Source organism: Brienomyrus brachyistius, chromosome 7, assembly GCF_023856365.1.
Source record: "Brienomyrus brachyistius isolate T26 chromosome 7, BBRACH_0.4, whole genome shotgun sequence".
NCBI classification, from domain to species: domain Eukaryota; kingdom Metazoa; phylum Chordata; class Actinopteri; order Osteoglossiformes; family Mormyridae; genus Brienomyrus; species Brienomyrus brachyistius.
In genome coordinates, this window is record NC_064539.1 from 10,940,687 (window position 1) to 10,959,859 (window position 19,173).

Below are 19,173 nucleotides of genomic sequence, written 5' to 3' on the forward strand. Positions count from 1 at the left end.
TGTCAGCGTCAGCCTGGTGTTACATCATAGCTGTCCTCCTGTGGCCTAGTGAACTATCTGCTTGGGTTTATGCGCTTCCTCAGCAGCAAAAGAAGCAGACAGAATCAGCCAGTCAGTAAAACGTGCTACCAGCTCACAGAAAACGCTAAGAAACGACCGTTCTCTCCACTCAAGTGTTTTAAAGAACGATGCTATTATTTACCGCCATTTATTACTTAATTTGGCTCTATTTCACAGTAAATTATTATTCGAAAAAAGAACAAAAGAATGGCTATTTATATTGCTTATCTTGAGGTTGTATGAAAATAGGCCTATTGGAATTATAGGCCTATTCGTGCAGAATAAACTCTTGAATTATTAACACAAGTATAAAACAATAAAATTACCTCTGAGACTAAGGAGTTATGAGTTTAATATAAACCTCTGGCATTGTATGGCTAACCTCTTGACTAACATATCAATGTATGAGAAATATGTAATGCATAGGGGTATTGTTTTTGAAGAGTGCACAGATGGTTTTCATCACAGAAACAACCACCAACAAGCAGAAATTCAATACCGTTCCAAACGCAGTTCTCACACTTAACGATGCTGAAAATGTGAACGTCCGTACTACATTTGGCCGTCGACGTTGTCTATCTGCTAAACAGACTAAGAAATACATATAGCATTCTAATCCCTGTTTGAATGTGCATCGTTTTTCGTTTATTGACGTACTGCGCCAATATAGCCTATAAGCATTTGATTAAAGAACATTTTTTAAAACCAGTTGTTGTTTTTATTATATCAAACCATGCCGATGATGAGCAGTGTTATTTTCAAGTAAATAATTTGTTACAGAAAAATCAGTTACATATTATACATATGCGTCGATGGCTTCAGCGAAACACCTGGCCTGAGCTGACAGCGCCAGTTTCATGAAAAGGAACAATACCTTACTTTCGGGAACACGGTACAAATAGGCCCAGATCATCTTTGGTTAACAACGGCACAAAACCCCTAATTAAGTAATGGTGTGGCCATTCTCCTTCTGATTGAGGGTAACTTCGTAAACATCGGCATAAGCATCCATTTTGCAACATGTTTTCCCTTACCTATAATTCAAAACGGTAAAAGGATACAAGCTTCTTAATTTGTGCAAGAAATAAGTTTCTGTGCCTGAAAAACGTGATATCAAACGGATTTCAAAGAAATTCTGACAAAAAAATCTGATCAAGCTGATTCGGCGTCTTTGGCTGTGAAAAAAAACGCAAAAAGAAGATTTATGCAAAGTGCATGCAGGCCTATCGGTCTTATGTAAAATGTCTTTTGCGCTCCGTTTTCTTAGTGAAACATCAAGCGAATTTGATTATAGGCCTAGGCCTACGGGTGTCTTTACTGAACGATTATATCAGTTATGATTGATATAATTATGAAAGCCAGATTTTGCAGTAGGCCTAACCGATAACCATCACCATTCAAATTGAAATGTAACTACAGCACTTACACAGTATGGCAAGTTTTTATATATATATATATATATATATATATATATATATATATATATATATATATATATATATATATATATATATATATAAACGCGTACACATATCTTATGATTCGAAGGCAGTTTATGTAATACTATACTATTACTGTATTAGTCAGTTGTATTAGAAGACAATACATTTGTTTCTTATTAAAATATTTTCGTAATTATACTTTATATTCAATTAATTTTGAATCTAAAAAGTATATTTATTTTTTTATAATTCGTGTCGTATATCCTTCGACTACAACTTTATATCGTTTTTTAAAGCTTTAAATCAGAGCCCTCACTAAAATGACTAACGGAGTAGATTTTAATAACCTTTCATAACCGAGCGTTACCCAGCACTTTAACAATAAGATGATTTCCAAGTCAATTTAATTTGAATATGTGAAAACAATATTTATTCTTATTGAAAAACAAAATGTGGAAAAATGTCACACTTCCATAAAACAATATTTGGCAAAGAATTTACAATATTTTATTACTGAAATAAGCACACACTTCATATAAATGTATTACTTTCACTTTAGTGTCTTTTGAATATAAAGCACAAAGTAAAACAATAAAATGTGTCAGTTTGTCAGCCTAGAAAAACAATCGTGTTTTTACAGGAAAAAAAAAGAAATACATTGTTTTAGACACGTGACACAATTTATATAACCTGTTCATAAAGTTGTAATCCTGAGATTCCAAAACAGTGATTTATGCGGATCACTTTATTTAAGTCGAACAATTCGTAGGGAAATTGAATTCAAACTAAATTGCATACATAAATATATTCTTATAAATTTTACAGCTTGAATATAGGCACATTTAGTGTTCATGTCCGTCATTCAGCTGCTTGTACCAAAAACATACAAAAATATTCCTACCTGCAGCGACGAGCGTTTTTTAACTTTGTTTTGTTTTTTATACAGTTAACAAGCACTGGTCCCATTTGAAATCCGATTCGGAAAGTTCTCGGCAGAATGTAAAGCGGTTCCTGGATGTAAGCTCGGCCGTAGCGTAGGCGACTGTGTGCTGAGGGAGGAAGATAAGATGGGAAGGACTGGCGAAGTCCGCGAGGCGCAGTTAGATGAACCCAAAGATCCCCCTATGATGCTCTCAATGGAAAACGGAGAGCGCTGCGCAGGGGAACTCGATTTGGTAGCAGTCTGTAAAGAGGAAGGCAGATTCGGGCTGAGTTGTGGGTAAAAACGGGTTCTTGGGAGATCAGTCGTTGTAGGTATTAAGGAAGGCGCAGGGATAATAGTTCCAGCCTGTGAGTGTCGGGATTGCTGCTGCTGATATGCGAAAATCGCTGAATGCGTGTGGTACGACTGCAGCTGAATGCCATATCCGCAGCCGTAGGGTCCGTAGCCATATGCAGCAGCGGGGATAAAATTACCGTGATCCCTCAGCAGGTCCGGCGTTTGCTGCCGTTTGAAGCGTTTCCTTCTCCTCAGAAAGCTGCCATTGTCGAACATATCTGCTGACTCCGGGTCTAAAGTCCAGTAGTTGCCCTTCCCTGGGTTTCCGGGCTCCCGCGGTATCTTTACGAAGCAATCGTTTAAGGATAAGTTGTGTCTGATGGAGTTTTGCCAAGCCGGGAACTTCTCTCTATAATAAGGGAAGCGGTTGCTGATAAAATCGCAGATCTCACTCAGCGTGAGTCTTTTTTTGGGACTCTGGAGAATGGCCATAGTAATTAAGGCAATGTATGAATAAGGAGGTTTAACTAACGTGTTTTTGCTAGCTGGTTTGTAAGGATCCCGGGATGAAGGACTATCCGCGCACTGCGGAGACCCAGCCAACAGGATATCGTCGTGCATCTGGGCCACCTCGTGCACATAGGACCGCGTTTGGCTGTCCCCATCCTCTCCCTCGCCGACTACATCTATATCAGTTTCTTCCGAAAGGATTGTGGCATCGGACATCTCTGAGCTCAAAGTCATGGCTCACTGCGTTCAGTGTCGAAAGCTGATTAAAAAAATACAATTTATATATAGCTTCCTTTTAGAAGAATTCATAAGGAATCAGTAATGAAAAAAGCAAACAATGAATCCGCAGTCCTCTTTTCTGAATACCATGTGTTCCGGGTATTCGAAGATCAGCAACTCATCAATAGACGCCATCCGCAAGAAACGGTAATTTACGGCAAGGAAAGCACTTAAAAAGGCCAGTTCTGAATCCGAAATAGGGCGGATCTTCTCTTGGTATATATACAAGCACGATGATCACATGGGTATGGAACGTCACTAGGCCAATTGTGGGGAAGAAAAAAAAGCAAAGAAAAGCTCTTTGAAAAATACCCAAAGAACTGTGGAAGATTAAAAAAGTTACACTCCTTTTTGGTGGTTATCTTGGTACATTTATATGGTCAGCGTAAACCCTTTATTCTAAAATGGTAGGCCTACTTAAAAAACACTGAGTCTTCTTTAAGATGAAAAAGATGTACCGACAACAAAGCCAATGTTTACTGGTAGGAAATATTCTACTTTGCTTCTAATTTTACTCGAATAATAATAATAATAATAATAATAATAATAATAATAATAATAATAATAATAGATTTATTAAAATAAAAATAACCGGAAAAACTATTTTAGATATGAAGAATTAAAAATCTCACTGGAAGTACTACACATATTTTACTTTTATGTTTTCAGAATTGCAAAGTTTAATCTTTGTCTGTATTTTCTCATTTTGCAGCACAACATAGTTATCAAACCTTTTTTTAAAAAATAATTCAAGTAGACAGCATCCTTGCTGCAAATTCGATAGTCACAGGACTTAAACACTTTCAAGGTTTAAGCATAATATTCACTACCCATAGAAGATTAAATCTATCATTTAATTTAATATATTTGTGATGGTAACGGCCAAGATCAATGTTGTGTATGCTTAAATATAATATTTAACAAAAGTACTACGAATTTGCTGTGTTTTTGTTTTGGAATAATTATTAAAACCACAAAAATTTATTTGATGTTTTTCAAAATTAGCAAGCAGCTAGCCAGCGCATTTCTGATATTTAGCGGAGTGATATATGTAAGAACAAAAATCAAATTTATTATGCTTTAAGGATAATATATGCAAATATGAATTACGTGCCACATCTAGGCAAGGTTATTATTATTACCATTACCGTTATTATTGTTATTATTTTAGTTATTGTTGTGGTTGATATTGTTGTTTATTGTTGTCGTCATTGTTGAATAATGCTTTTTTGTAAATTACCTTATTCCAAAACTGAAATAAATTTGTAATACTTGAAAGTATGAAATTAACCAACTTTCTATGGCATTTTCATCGTTGAGTTTTAAAAATCATTATTATTTGATGAATCCAGTTATTGTCTGGATTCCAAAAATGTTAATTTAAACCTCTTCGAAATTTCTAGTATACTGTTGGTAGAAGCAGGGCATTGCCTCGATGGATTCAGTTATTTAAGAATGTACACAAGTGCACGCAGCGGATCTTCAGAATCCAAAATGCCAGAAAGTACACCTGGCAGTGAATTACCGAGTGCCGAGATGATGTTTTACCATGATTTCTAATTTGCAGTTTTGTTCGGTAATTTTTTTTCAACTGTAATCAGTTTCATATCAATATTGAAAGATAAGACATCTTATTTTTACAATTGATCCAAGGAGGATGCCATACTGTTGCAGTTCTGTTTGTTTGTCTTTAACTGTTGTTAAAAATAGTTAAAAATAAATGTAGTGTGCAAAGAATGATTTTTTTCCCTCTGAATAAATTAATAATTTTATTACACAAATGTAAAAGCCTATATTTTTATTTATATAATGTGTCCGGTGTTTTGTAAAAATTAGCAATTAAATTGGGAGTAGAATATTTCAAATCTATAAGTGAAAATCATTTTAAAAAATCACCTACAAAAATATAATTTGTTATATGTTTACTAAGCCGTTTTTTCCTCATAATCCAATTTTCTTTATTGCCTGAAACCTACTCTCCTGTTGTGGTTTCAACAATTCAACAATTCCTTTCCTTTCTGATTGATGGGGCGTGCATATAAGGGGTACACATTTAATTCGATTAAACCATTTACACATTGTATTTGTTTGTTTCATTGTTGTTTTCCCCACTAGTAATAAATGTACTTTTATTCGAGTTTTTTTGAGCGCGATTCTAACAAGTTATACGTTTGGAGAGCACCACCTTGCGGTGCATTTCTGCTACAATTTTAATTTGAACGGTAATGATGTCAACCTTCACTTTTGTCTTGCAGTTCACATAAGAGACTTTAGGTGCGCAAGGTCTGCAAGGACCCAAGCACAGTAACGTAATGTGTACCTTTAACAACCACTGCTTTCATTTCTTAAAGGCCAGGCCTATTACTAGTATTACATAGTAGTTAGGGTTACAACTTTCAATCTGTAAATTACTGTAGGCCTAAGTAACGCCAACCCCACCCCCGGTCCCAGATGATAAATTTTCAAGACAATACAATTTGCTGAGCGCCCACGCGTGGGAGGTGGGGGGGAGTTGTTATGGGAATGGGGACTGCTTTCCCTAGACTGGGGGGTTAGAATTCCATCGAAAGGGCCCAAGGTGACATTTTGTCAAGGGGCCCAGAATTTTTAACTACCCACCTGTATAGGCCAAGGTACATCACGGTGCAGATTTTCAAGCCTGTATATTCAGTATAGAAAATACATTACATTAAAATTCTTTGCTCGTACTATTCACTTATTTTTGTATCATAATTAATACACTTAACATTAATGAGATAAACAAAATAAGGCGCAATGATTTCAAGACATCCGTTAGTTACTAGGACATTCCATGTCATATTTTAAGAATTTGTGAAAGCAATGGACGTGGGCTAGATAGCCGGTAATTTCCGCTTCAAAATGTGATCTTGATTTAGATATCGCTTATTAAACAATGGCATTTTTTAAACAATAGCACTGATCTAAACTTTTAAGTTGGATTTTATTATTAAATGGCAACAGCGCTCATAGCAATATACGTGCATAGGCTGGTGCTTTTCGGCGGAGAAACCCTGAGTTTTAGCCCAAAAATGTCACAGTAAATTTTGACCAGTGTTTCGAGTAGACAGACACTAAGGGCGGATTAATAAACAGGACTCGGTTCCCCGATAACGGTGGCTTTTAGCGTCTTACGAAGACTCTAAAGATGTATCTTACGAAAGGTATTTATTTTCCTAAACGTATTTTTCCCGACCAAGGTTGCTCAAGGGAGAGCTTCTTAAGAGCGATATTAATATAGGAACAGGTGTTGTGCCAAATTCTGCACCCCTACCGTTAAATGCACCCCCTGTCGGGAGCGATGAGCCCAGAACTAGAACATGGGTTATTTGTCTCGTTATCACTTTACTAGTTTGTGAACAAGGAAGTCCTTGGCTTTTACGCAATACCATTCCTTGTACATATTTAGTCATTTATTTTTCTTCACAATGAAGACAATGTTCTGGTACAATGGTCTGAAATACCTAAACAAAAAAAAGATATTAGTCTTTATGACGGGTAGCCTCCCAGGAAATTCATTTCCATTCTCTCCTTTGATTCTGTGACGAAATGCTGTTAGCAACCAACACATTTAATGAAATAGATAATAATTACTGAATTTCATAAATGCCATATTACGTGCAGCGCGCGCGGTGTCGGGAGGGGGGACTTTTACGGCAGCTTACTTGTTTCGTATTTAAGAAACTGGCTCAGTAACTGTGTTATTAATATCTTACAAAGTTCGCAATGTTTATTGATGCTGGTTTATTGTGTAAATCTATGAAAAGCATATTAGGAGAAGATCAACTGACAGGAACATGCGGTGGGGGGGGGGGGGGTCCTTATGCATAAGGGTATGCAGCCTTTTCAAATTTAGCCGCACTGAAACTGAATCTGTGAAGCTTGCTCCGATAACAACTTTAGGTCCACTGTGTGCGTTATCAAAAAAATTATATGATCACCTGAGACAAAGATGCAGGGGGGTGCCATTCACGGCAGGGGTTAGTAATTAAGTTTAGTAATTTAAACTACAAACCATGAGGCAAACTTGGTACCAAAACATACAAGACAAGTTTAGCAACTGATATTTACATTACTTGAAAAAGGAATCCTGACATAAAACAGCCCTCTGTATCTGTCTAACTGTAGGTCACTGGTGATTATATCACAAAATGCTTTGGACAGTACACTCTGTGCACTAAAGTATACTTACTGAGCAAATTTAATTTATGTAGTACCAACAGAGGCAGAATTACTAAATATGTATAAGGAATGGTATTGCGTAATTTTCTTTGGTTATTAAAGCCAAGGACTTCCTTGTTCACAAACTAGTAAATTGATGACGGGACAAATAACCTATGTTCTAGTTCGGGGGTCATCGTCTACTTGTGTCGTGCACTAAGGTGCCCGGAGCACAGACAGAAGTACAGGATGCCAGAAGTCAGGGAAACACAGGGTTTTAATGAAAAGCAAAGCAAACGCAGATGGACAATACAGTGACCGGACTGGGGAAACAAGCTGAAACGCGGACTAAATACATTGGACTAAGGGGAGCGAAGCGATGGGGACCGGGGGCACGACAGCACCTGGGGAGACAAAAGCAACATGAACAGGGGATATGGAACAGCACAGACACACAGAACTGGCACAAGGAGGACAACTTAAACAATAAGCCACAAACCACGGGGAACGCGGACAAACACAAAGACACGAAAGACGGAAATACAGGACCGGGGAACAGTAAAGGGGACAACAGAGGGATCAAACCAGGGAACGAAGGCATGGAGGGATGATGAGGAAACACAGGGGGCACAAAGGGCGCTTTTCCACCGCACAAAGTACGGTACTTTCGGTATTTTCACTTTTCCATTGACTTCCAGTCGAGTACCAGTACCGGAAGTTCCAGTACCGAAAGTGCCAAACCAGCTGGGGTACTACTTCGGTACTTTGGGGTGGGACTGGCAAAGGTATTTGCTGTCGATTGGTTATGCAAATAGCCTGTCGCTGAAACACAAGATACAACCAGCATCTTTTGAAACACACAACGAACAGCGAGAAACAAAATAAAAAGCAGTAGAAACAAAAATATATCAAAAAGTAAAATGGAATGATGGACAAATGAGGAAACACAGGCTTTAATCGCCATATGGTCAGATGAACAGATCCAGCGGGATTTGGATGGCAGCTGGGAGCTTGAGTGCCTGGTGGCCTCCACCCATTGTACTGTTCTGTTTTGGTGAAGAGGAAACTGAGCTAGAAGGCAAAGCTCTCAATTTACTGGTCGATCTACCTTCTCACCCTCACTTATGGTCATGAGCTCTGAGTAGTGACTGAAAGAATGAGATTGTGGATACAAGCGGCCAAAATGTGTTTCCTCCTCAGGGTGGCTGGGCTCAGCCTTAGAGACAGGGTGAGGTGCTCGGACATTTTGGAGGGACTCTGAGCAGCTCCTCCTCTGCATTGAAAGGAGCCAGTTGAGGTGGTTCGGGCATCTGTCTTGGATGCCTCCTGGATGGCTCCCTGGGGAGGTGTTTCGGGCATGTCTGACTGAGAGGCAGCCGTGGGGCAGACCCCGGACATGTTAGAAACATTATATTTCTTGGCTGGCCTGGCAAGACCTTGGGATTCCTCTGGTGGAGCTGGCTGGTGAGAGGCATCCTGGCTTAGACTACTGCTGTCGCAACCTGACCCCGGATAAAAGGCTGAAAATGGATGGATGGATAAATTATTCATATCCATTTGTTAAAGAGTTGAAAAATATTTCATGGCAAACAGTATTTAGATACTTTCATTAAAATGCATAGAATCACTTTAGTTCTTGGACAGATTATAAAAATCTTTTTTTGTTTTAACCCTTATAATTTTCACACAGCAATTGTGAAGTGTCTTGGTTTACACCAAATCCAGAAACTTTTTGGATACCTTATTGCGATTTGACATTACATTGCCCATCCGACCCATTTACTACGTGTTCTGTTTTGATCAGCAGGCGGCTGGCCATCCTATTCCCTCTTCCATTGTCCCTGAGCACTAGTGTGTTCTCCTGTTGCCTCCCGGATTGCCAATGGTGGGTACTGGTGGCTTAAGCAAGGCATCCCTGAGGTACCCTGAGTGAGGTACTGCTCCCCGACCAGCAAGGCATCACTGAGGTACCCTGAGTGAGGTCCTGCTCCCCGACCAGCAAGGCATCACTGAGGTACCCTGAGCGAGGTACTGCTCCCCGGGAGCTGAATTAGCTGCTCCCTGCTTTGTCATATATAGGTTAAATGCAAAACTGAAAAATGGAAAAAAACAAATATTTCTAATATGTAGAAAAGTGACAGAGTGGGAATGATTTTGAAAGCTTTCATGGCTTGGGTATGATTTTAGAATGTGTATAAATGCTTTCTTAGCCAATGCAGATTTTTCAGAATGTTCTTCTACAAACTCTTTATTAAGTAAATAGTCTAGGTTACTTTTAAGAAGTTGTTGCAGCATCATAGCCTTTCTTGGTAACGAGCACTGCTCAAGGCTCAAGTGCTTGACAACATTTGCTATCAAAAGCAACTGTTGTTAAATATCCCATTACCCAAAAGACACTAGTAGAGGTGACAGTGATTGTTCCAGTGCCTCTTGAGTAGTTTTGATGGTTAAGGGAAACTATAACAGTCACCATTCTGCTACAGATAGAAATCTTTCTGTAGATGTAGCATGATGATATGATTTTCTACCTTTAATACAATAAAGAAGGTGGTGTGACACAACATATTCAGTCTACAAGCTAGTTTTCCAGTGGTATAGAAACCTTCTTTTAAAATTGCAAACGTCTGCAGTAATCTTTTTTCACTTTTTTTTTAAATCCACCCTAAATTAAATATTCATTTACAACAAATGAAAATTAAGTTAACGCAGCTCATAACTGTACCACACTTCGTTATTGTCACTTATGATGGTTTTCCTCAAATAACTTCCGGTCATGCGCAGACATGCGCTTTTGTAGATTCCCGCTGGGAACTGTAGCCGGTTAGCTAATTCTGCGTTACTATAAATGGTACGTGCAAGATGTTGAACTCATGGAGCTATTTGCATTATTAGATAAAAACATATTAAGCCGAATGACGGGATTGAAGCATTTAAGTTCATTGATTCAGTTCTAAGTGTTATTAACACGGCTATTTTTGCAGCCTGTTTCTTTGTAGCTGACCAGCTAATATTTAACCAGGTTGCTATCTGATGTGTATTTAGCTTTCCAGATATATTTCACTTGTTTTCAGCTTTTTGTCATATTATTATCACATTTAAATATATAATATCGAACGTTTCGACATATCTTTGTTTTTTTCCCCAAGTAAGAACGTAAATTACTTTATTTGCCTTAGCCTCATTGGACAGCTAGCTGGCTAGGTCGTGTTCAAATCGAATTGATGGCGTGAGTGTAATGGGAAAGTGATTGGAGTATATATAAAATATGTAAATATGTTAAATTAGTTCCAGGTACAGCCGAGGTTGAGATTTATCTGAACAATAAAAGGTTACGTTGCGGTTGTTTGACTGCTTTATCAATAAATGTGACTTTTGCCGTACTTTGATATTTATCACGAATTAAACTACCTCAAACTACCTGCCAATGTAAACTAATTTACTAATTCGAACTAACCGTGTGTCATTTGAAAAAAACCGGCAAAACAACGTTGTGGTGGTTCTGTTCAGTTAAATTGGTATGCATGCAGGCAGAGATGTCCTGCGAATTAATTTTCAAGAATTTATGTGATACTGAGTTATCTCTTACTACCTGTAACACGCAGGATTGATGGTCACTGATAGTCTCAGTAGTTTATAACTCCTGCTTAACTTGTGAAATTTACGACATTGCATCTGCATTAAAAAACAAGTGACCACACTTAACCGGCCAATATATGAGTTTTTTTTTTATCGTTGTGTAGTAGGGCTAACATTGTGTTAGGAGAGGGTGTTAGATTATTTTTTAAAGAAATGCTTGCATACAAGAAAAGTCCAGAAACAAAGTGGGGTTAATGATCTGTTGCTTTTATCCCAGATGAAAGAAACCATCATGAATCAAGAAAAGCTTGCGAAGATGCAGGCGCAAGTCCGTATAGGTGGAAAGGTATGGACTGCTTTGGTCTTACCGTTTCTTCTGAGATATTTTATATTAAAAACATAAATAAAGCTGTCTTGTCAATTGATTTTTTTGGTTTGAAGGGTACTGCCCGCAGAAAGAGGAAGGTGGTGCACAGAACAGCAACTGCAGATGACAAGAAGCTTCAGTTCTCCCTAAAGAAACTTGGCGTTAATAATATTTCTGGCATTGAGGAGGTGAATGGTTTTGCACTTTTTACATGTGGTATTGCTATGAATTAGTTTGTCTCAGCCGTATAAAACTCCACTCAATCTAACAAATGACCTGAATGTACCTGCATGGATCCAAAGCAAAATGAACTGGGTTTTTGGCTGTGAGACCATTAAACAAAAAAAAAGTCTCTTTCTAGGGTCTTCAGTAACCACTTTTGTTCCATAGGTTAACATGTTCACAAACCAGGGAACTGTTATCCACTTCAACAACCCGAAAGTGCAGGCGTCACTGGCTGCCAATACATTCACTGTCACGGGTCACGCGGAGACCAAGCAGCTGACAGAGATGCTGCCCACCATCTTGAATCAGCTCGGTGCTGACAGCCTGACCAGCCTCAGGAAGCTGGCCGAGGCCCTGCCGAGGCAGGGTGAGTGTATCGCAGAGGCCCTGGTGATGGCTGCTATGCCGCGGTCTGGTATTCTACCGGTTGAAGCACAGGCAGCTCATTTCAAAAGATGAAAATCAGTTATTCAACTTTGTGATTCTTTTTGAAAAAATACTTTTAACACATTTGTGGTGCAGGTACATTACGATTTTAGGTACCAGTTATATAAATGTCGGCCAATTTTCTAAACATATTATATTAATATTAACATATTTATATAACTAAGGTTACTGGGTGCAGTTGGGTACCAGCTTTTAAAACATGTTTTCCTTGCTTTCATTTGTGTGAAAAGCTGGAGATGGCCGGGCACCCCTTGCTGTTGGTGAGGATGATGAAGAAGTTCCAGGTGAGATAGCAGACTTGTAGTCGGATCTGCCTTTTGGCCATAATTTAAATGCTCCTTGCTACTTTTGTCAACACATGGAATGTAGTTTCATATGCAGTAAGTACTTTGGGAGTGGAGCCTATTCTAGATGGCTGATGTGTATGATGATAGAATTTACAGTCAGTGATGTGCTCTTCATAAAACTCAATAATGTTCAAAATAATGAAGGTGAGACAAAGTCTATGAGCTTTCGACCCCAAACCACACTTTGGTCTTCTGGAGTCTGTGCGTCCGTCTGTGCGTCCATCCATCCATCCATCCATCCATCCATCAATCAATCATCCACCGCTTATTGGGGTCTGGGACATGTACAGCAATCTTAACAGAAATGCCCAGACCTGACTCTCCCCAGCCACTTCCTCCAGCTTCTCTGGGGGGACACCCAGGCAATCCCAGGGCAACCGAGAGATTTCTAAAGCATGTACTGCTGTGTAGTAAAATGCTTTTATTTTAACAAAGTAACTGAAGAAATAGACGGTTGCCTTGCAGTGGACATAACGCAGGAAAATTCTGATCTTGCAGCTCTTGTGGGGACCTTTGATGAAGCTTCGAAGAATGAAGCGAACTGAAGAGGACCAGATTAAGATGTGTTCTCTGATTTACAGATGGTCTTGAAATAGTTTTTTTTTTATTAACCACTATTGTCTGTTTGCCACCCATTTTTAGGGCACATGTATGTTGCCTTAAAAATCACTCATGATATTCCAGTATATTTCACTAATTACTCAGTTCTGCTTATATTTCTGGTATCTCCTGCTAGTAAATATAAAACCAAGTTATATTTCGAAATGTTCAAGTGGAAGCAACATTTGGATAGGCCAAATTTCCTTCCTCTTCCTACATTTGTCTGCAGCAACACTTGCGTTTGATGAAAAATAAGCAGTTTGACATTTTCGATTTTTCAGTGCAGTGTATTTACCACTGTCACTTTATAACTGGATTGTGCAGTGCACTGTGGAGTTACGGTGACCCTCAGATATTTACATAGGTGTTGTCATATTAGTGCCAACACTTGGACTATTATCTGGAATCTTACTCTACATTTGGGTGCAGTGAATTGACTCATACACAAAAATCTTGATTTGTGTTGGTAGTTCCAGGTGATGAATGTGGCATACTATGTGTATACTATTTACAATATATTCAGAACTTTCAGAAAAACCTCAAAGCAATGCATTCAGAGACTGTTTAATATATCAAGTTGCTATTCATTAAGGAATGGTTGGGGGGGGGGGGCGTGTTGTGTGTCACACATGATTAAAACAAAATGCCAAGTTTATCAAAACAGGATGCGTTGAAGGTGTGTTGTGTGTAACTTACTAAACTATTGATATTTGTTCTTTTGGGAACAAAATACAAAATGACATCTATTTAAACAAATGTGTTTTTGTGATTTACTGTATGAAATGACAGATGCAATCAACAAGTAGTAACTTGATATCCTAGTTTGTTTAAGGCAGGTTATTTAAAATATGGAATAGTTAGTTAAAAAGACTGCTCATTAAATTCATCAGAGACTGACAAGCAAACTCACAATTTAAATGATTTTAATAAATTCTCAAAAACAGCATGCTTTTGTATAAAACACATCCCAAAATTACAACTTAAGCATAGTCTGCAACTCTTACCACAGATTATGTCACCATGCAACTCCAGTGCCTTGAATTTGCTTTTCATTCATAAGCAGTTTCCTGCTTAACTGCTGCATGTTTCTAACCAAAAAAAAAAAAAAAACGTATATTTTAAAAATGAGTGTTAGCTGTCGCCTGTATTCTCTTCATGCATAGATGATCCCCCTAGGATAGGGATGTATGCTACACAAAAAGAAAAATTAAATCACAAATTCACACCAAACTACACAAAAATAAATATGACACAAATAATCACACACATCACGATCAATATCACAACTTCAGCAACCACAGAAATGAAACATAGCTAAGTAAGTCACTCATTGTGTAATTACATTTACTTAGTCCTTTGTTCAAAAAAATTAGAAAAACTTTCCCATGTTTGGTCTAGTCGTCAACTTTTAAAGATATTAGTAATACTTTAAAGGCTGTTTAAAATGTAACAATTAACATGGGAACCTTCACATAACTTTGTCAATGTAATTAGTTTTTTTTTTAAATATGTGCTGTTTAATAGCTACATGTATGTAGCACCTGTACCCAAGAAATAAGGGTAACTGAACAAAAGAAATGTTTGTATTATACCAGTGAAAAGCAGAAAGGTTGTTGATTTAAAGTGCTTCAAGTACACCCACTGCTTTCTGCTTTCACTTCAATTCTTCACAGTCAATCTTTAATTCCTTGTAGAAGCTTTAACAGATGGGCTTCCATGACCTGTTGAACTGGTAAAGGAAACAGTGCAGCACATTAACTAAAATGCAATACATCTGTGTTTTAGAGGTGACCAAAGATCAGTACAGGGATGTGCAGAACAGGTGTGTACAATGTCTGATTTAGTCATTGATAAACACAATGGTAATATTTTAGAAATTAAAAGACTATGGTGTTAACTGGTTTATTAGTATTCAAACATATTTAAATCATCCATTTTCCAGTTAATTCCGATAAGAGTTGCAAGGCCCATTTCATAACCATGGAAAACTTCACACGGCTGCATTATTGTAAGTATGGTGTCGCTATCTGCACATGACCCATGGGAGAAACCTTGGGCATTTCCTGTCTTCAACCACCTGAATCAGCTGAGAGGATACCAATGACAGAAATGCAGCATTTTAACCTCAACATCATTCAAGTACTATAATTAATCTGCCACTCAATCAGATGTTAAAATATGGAATTGATAGTTGGTGGGACATTTACCATTTCTGTGGCCCATTGCCACTGCCATATCCATGGCATTGAAACCAGAGTCAGACTCAATAGTCGGATCCGCTCCGCTATCTATAAAAGATAAAAGTCAAGCATTAAAATGCAAAAATATGAGAGCTAATGAAACCTCAGGTTGGAGTCACTTCAAATTAGCGTTTTCACTTCCCCTCTTTCGCTATGTGCTTGTATTACCTGCCTCACTTGAACATCACTTTGTCAAATTAATGTATGTATTTTTACATAGATGTAAAAATAAATCCATTCATAATTACCAAGAAGGAGTTCCACACAGCGCACGTGATTCCCATGAACTGCGTACAGCAAAGGGGCACCACCATTCTATATTGAGAAGGAAGTTCAAATACCATATTACATCTTAGCTTTTAAAAATTTGGTCTTTTCCAGCTCTTTCATTGTTACTGCTTTCAGAATCTCGAAATTTACAAGGGATGTTCCCTAAAAACGAAATCACGCTAGTCATGCCTATCCGGGATGTCAAATGACCAGCAACGGACAGTTCTAATGCTATAAGCTAAACTGTACATTAAAATAATGCTACAGATACGGAAAAGGTAATCTGGCATATTATTCCTACAGATGAAAATGTGTTAAATTTTAATATCACGATTATATTGACCAAAATGATCAGTCATCAGTATTATCACAATATTATTAAAATGTGCTGAAAACCTAAAAATGAAATTAGCAGCACTACGGACCTTTTGTTTGCATATGAAAACCACATCAAATATGCATTAACATTAAAAATCTCCGGAGCGCTGTAACTGCTTTTCCCCACATTTTCACTAGAACAAAACAAGCCCACACTGCATGTTGCGTCTGGAAGACTTTGGCTAACTTTGGTTGATGCTGTACAGTATTTAACAGGAATTTTTCAAAGCAAGGTAATCAGCCGTGGTTTTAATGATAATTTGAAAACGGTAATACTAACTGCAGGGAATTTACCGTGGTTTACCATGAAACTGGTAACAGTTTAGTTCCTAATTATTCCATCAACTGAAAAAGCGCTACATGTATGTGAAAGACGTACCCAGTCATATTCGTTAACATCCACGCCACAATCAATTAACATTTTGACAATGTCAGTGTAGCCCTTACTGCAGGCCAGTGATAGGGCACTCTCTCTCCCCTTAGCCAGGATGTTGGGGTCTGCACCCTAGGTAGAAGAACAAGAGTCAAGCCTGATGGACGATAGCAGCAATGCGGCATTTGTGGTGCAACCAAAATCAAATGCAGTGACAAAAGGGCGACTTCAAAAAACAGACAGTTAGGTGGACTCCAATAACCGATCCGCGGTAGCTTCTCACGTTCTGCAGCAGGAACTCCACGACGGCGATCTGCCCATGTGCCGCTGCCCACATCAGAGGGGTGAACCCTTCCTCATCCTGTAGGTTGATCACCGTCTCTGTTTGACGAAACACAGGGCTACATCTTCCATTTACAGATACGCCATGTGCAAGCGGTCATCGAGTTTGAGAGAAGGGAGCAACATGAAACTACTTCAGGACAGCAGTCACACATATTGACAGAGTGGTTTGTATAACAGACCGTAACATTTTAAACGTCAGTAAGTACTTCAAACTCTGTGACGATGAAAGCTCACCTTGTTCGATCCTGCTGGCCAGGAACACCATTTCCCCTTGAGCGGCCAGCTGGTGAATAGACAGGGCTGGAGAAAAAAAAAAAAAGACGGAACGCCACCTTCAAGTTTTCATATGGTGAATAAAATTACCAATATTAACATTTCTTACTCCAATTCGCTTTAAAGGAGCATATAAGGACTAAATGAAACTGAAGAACAAATTTCCAAAACTGTGTCCATATCTTGATGTTTTTGAAATGAGACATCGGCGACCTAAAGTCAGGCTTCCTCGTCATATGTTAACAGTGTTGGAAACCAAAATTAGATCAGTCCTCATGTAATGCCTCATGCAATTTATTCAACTTCTAAAACTCACCAAGAGTGACTGGACTGAGTGAGTTTTTGGAAATGTGTTCTTCAATTACAAATTAACATTAATGTAATACTTCGGCAAATAGATAAATGGCATCAGAGTAACCACACTTACAGTGAACCAGCAATGGCGTGGATGAGACCTCGTTGCCGCGGTGCTTGTTGGTGAGCGTGGTGGACTGCTTGATGGGAGAGAAATGCTTGGTAGTGGACGGCGTGTAGACATGTCGCACCTGGATTCCCGGTGACTGCGAAGTCTGAATGTTACATTCAGCTGTGACGAAGGTGATTCAAAAAGAAAGGCAAAAAATGCCCAGGGCTGAACAAAAAAAACAAACTTTTTTTCATTTTATTTACTGACAAAGCTGCTTGCTGGAATTTTTTTAATCCAGGGTTTCTGCAGGTTTCAAGAAGTAAAACTTAAGAATCTATAAGCCCTTTTTAAGACGATTATGAATGCATTACACTAGTCCACACATCATACCGCGACACTTTAGCTGGGGGTACTCCAACAAATTCTGACCAGGCTACAGTTTGCGGTTAGCAGACTCCAAAATAATTGCATATAATGCTGCATTTTCAATAGATATTTCAGAATTGGCAAGTATCAGTACTGTTGTAATAGTATTATTTTGAATGGAAGTATTATGAATTTCTTAATTTAATTTAGGATGTAATGCTACAATGAGGATATGTGCAACAAAATTGAAAATTACCTGAAATATCCATGAAACATTTATTTTTCACATACATTTTTGGACCTACCCACGCATGATGCATAATTGTCTGTTAGCTTTTAGTGCCACAAGACTTTTCTCTGTGTACCTTTAAACAAGACAGACGCCACCTCCAAATCTGAGTTGACCTGATCCTGGATGTTTTTGCTGTCCTCCTCGTTGAGCGATTTGACAAAACGTGAGCAAACGTTCATGTCGAAGCGGTTGGGCAGAATGAACTTAATGCCCATGGCCACGTTTTGGGAGCTGGGGTCCTCCGTGCTCACGTCCACCTGGTGTTCTGCCTTAATGGCACCACCCATCCCTGGCATCACACAGATGCCCTCCATCTCCTCGGGGCCCAGTTGGCACTCCCTCTGATTCTCTGCCGAGGCCATGTCCATTTCTGTAGATGGATCCTCTTTGTTGTAGGTTCAACACAGGAAGGAACCCATGGGTAAAGGCAATGGAACCTTGGAAACAAGGATTATGTCCAAATTAAAATCAGACAAAACACACTTAATGCTCCCCCCACCAAAACTTAAGCCGATCCAGCATTAGTAAAATCATTACGCGAGATATCGAATACATTCAAAACTGTGGTCTTAAAATTCATATGTTAATGCAGATAATTGAACTGTACGTCTGTATCCTCAAATCCGAAATTTTCACTAAGTGATCTAACAAGGCAAATATGATTGAAAACAGTCAATAACTTCCGTGCAGATAAATGGTCAAACATAGCCTGTAAACTCTGCACATAGCTAGCTAGATTTTAGAAATGTATCTCAAAACGTGAACGACGCTATTTAATGCTGCTTCCTGTCTAGTTACCAACAATACCCGAAATAAAAATTAACAGCACTGCTTACCTGTCAACGACCCATTCTGCCGAATATATTCACAACCTTTGTTACAGACTACCGCCAGCTTAAAAACTGTTGTTTTGAAACCTTCTTGAGCGGCTGTTGAATAAAGTTAATTGAAATCTGTACGACTGTTATCTGAACAATAA

The 19,173-nt window shown here is 38.5% G+C and overlaps 3 protein-coding genes across 5 annotated transcripts; 1 reads left to right on the forward strand and 2 right to left on the reverse strand.

The window, feature by feature from the left end:
- Positions 1-1,904: 1,904 nt before the first annotated feature.
- foxd1 (forkhead box D1) lies at positions 1,905-3,697 on the reverse strand. Its single transcript, XM_049021486.1, has one exon. The coding sequence runs from the start codon at positions 3,463-3,465 to the stop codon at positions 2,449-2,451; it is 1,017 nt and encodes a 338-aa protein (XP_048877443.1). The 5' UTR covers positions 3,466-3,697; the 3' UTR covers positions 1,905-2,448.
- Positions 3,698-10,458: 6,761 nt separating this feature from the next.
- On the forward strand, positions 10,459-14,377 carry btf3 (basic transcription factor 3). 2 transcript variants are annotated; one of them, XM_049021489.1, is made up of 6 exons: positions 10,459-10,537; positions 11,543-11,611; positions 11,707-11,820; positions 12,023-12,224; positions 12,535-12,588; positions 13,150-14,377. In XM_049021489.1, the coding sequence occupies exons 1-6, from the start codon at positions 10,535-10,537 to the stop codon at positions 13,194-13,196; spliced, it is 489 nt and encodes a 162-aa protein (XP_048877446.1). In that variant the 5' UTR covers positions 10,459-10,534; the 3' UTR covers positions 13,197-14,377. The 2 variants fall into 2 exon arrangements, with proteins under 2 accessions (XP_048877446.1, XP_048877447.1); XM_049021490.1 differs by lacking the exon at positions 10,459-10,537 and adding an exon at positions 10,992-11,204.
- On the reverse strand, positions 14,158-19,172 carry ankra2 (ankyrin repeat, family A (RFXANK-like), 2). Of its 2 annotated transcripts, XR_007399083.1 has the most exons (10): positions 19,031-19,172; positions 18,268-18,631; positions 17,558-17,716; positions 17,092-17,157; positions 16,796-16,893; positions 16,519-16,644; positions 15,740-15,806; positions 15,459-15,539; positions 14,844-14,980; positions 14,158-14,339 (listed from the first exon to the last, which is right to left on the reverse strand). XR_007399083.1 is itself a non-coding variant. In XM_049021487.1 (9 exons), the coding sequence occupies exons 2-9, from the start codon at positions 18,560-18,562 to the stop codon at positions 14,925-14,927; spliced, it is 948 nt and encodes a 315-aa protein (XP_048877444.1). In that variant the 5' UTR covers positions 18,563-18,631; positions 19,031-19,172; the 3' UTR covers positions 14,158-14,924. The 2 variants fall into 2 exon arrangements, 1 of the variants encoding a protein (XP_048877444.1); XM_049021487.1 differs by having other exon boundaries at positions 14,158-14,980.
- Position 19,173: the final 1 nt, after the last annotated feature.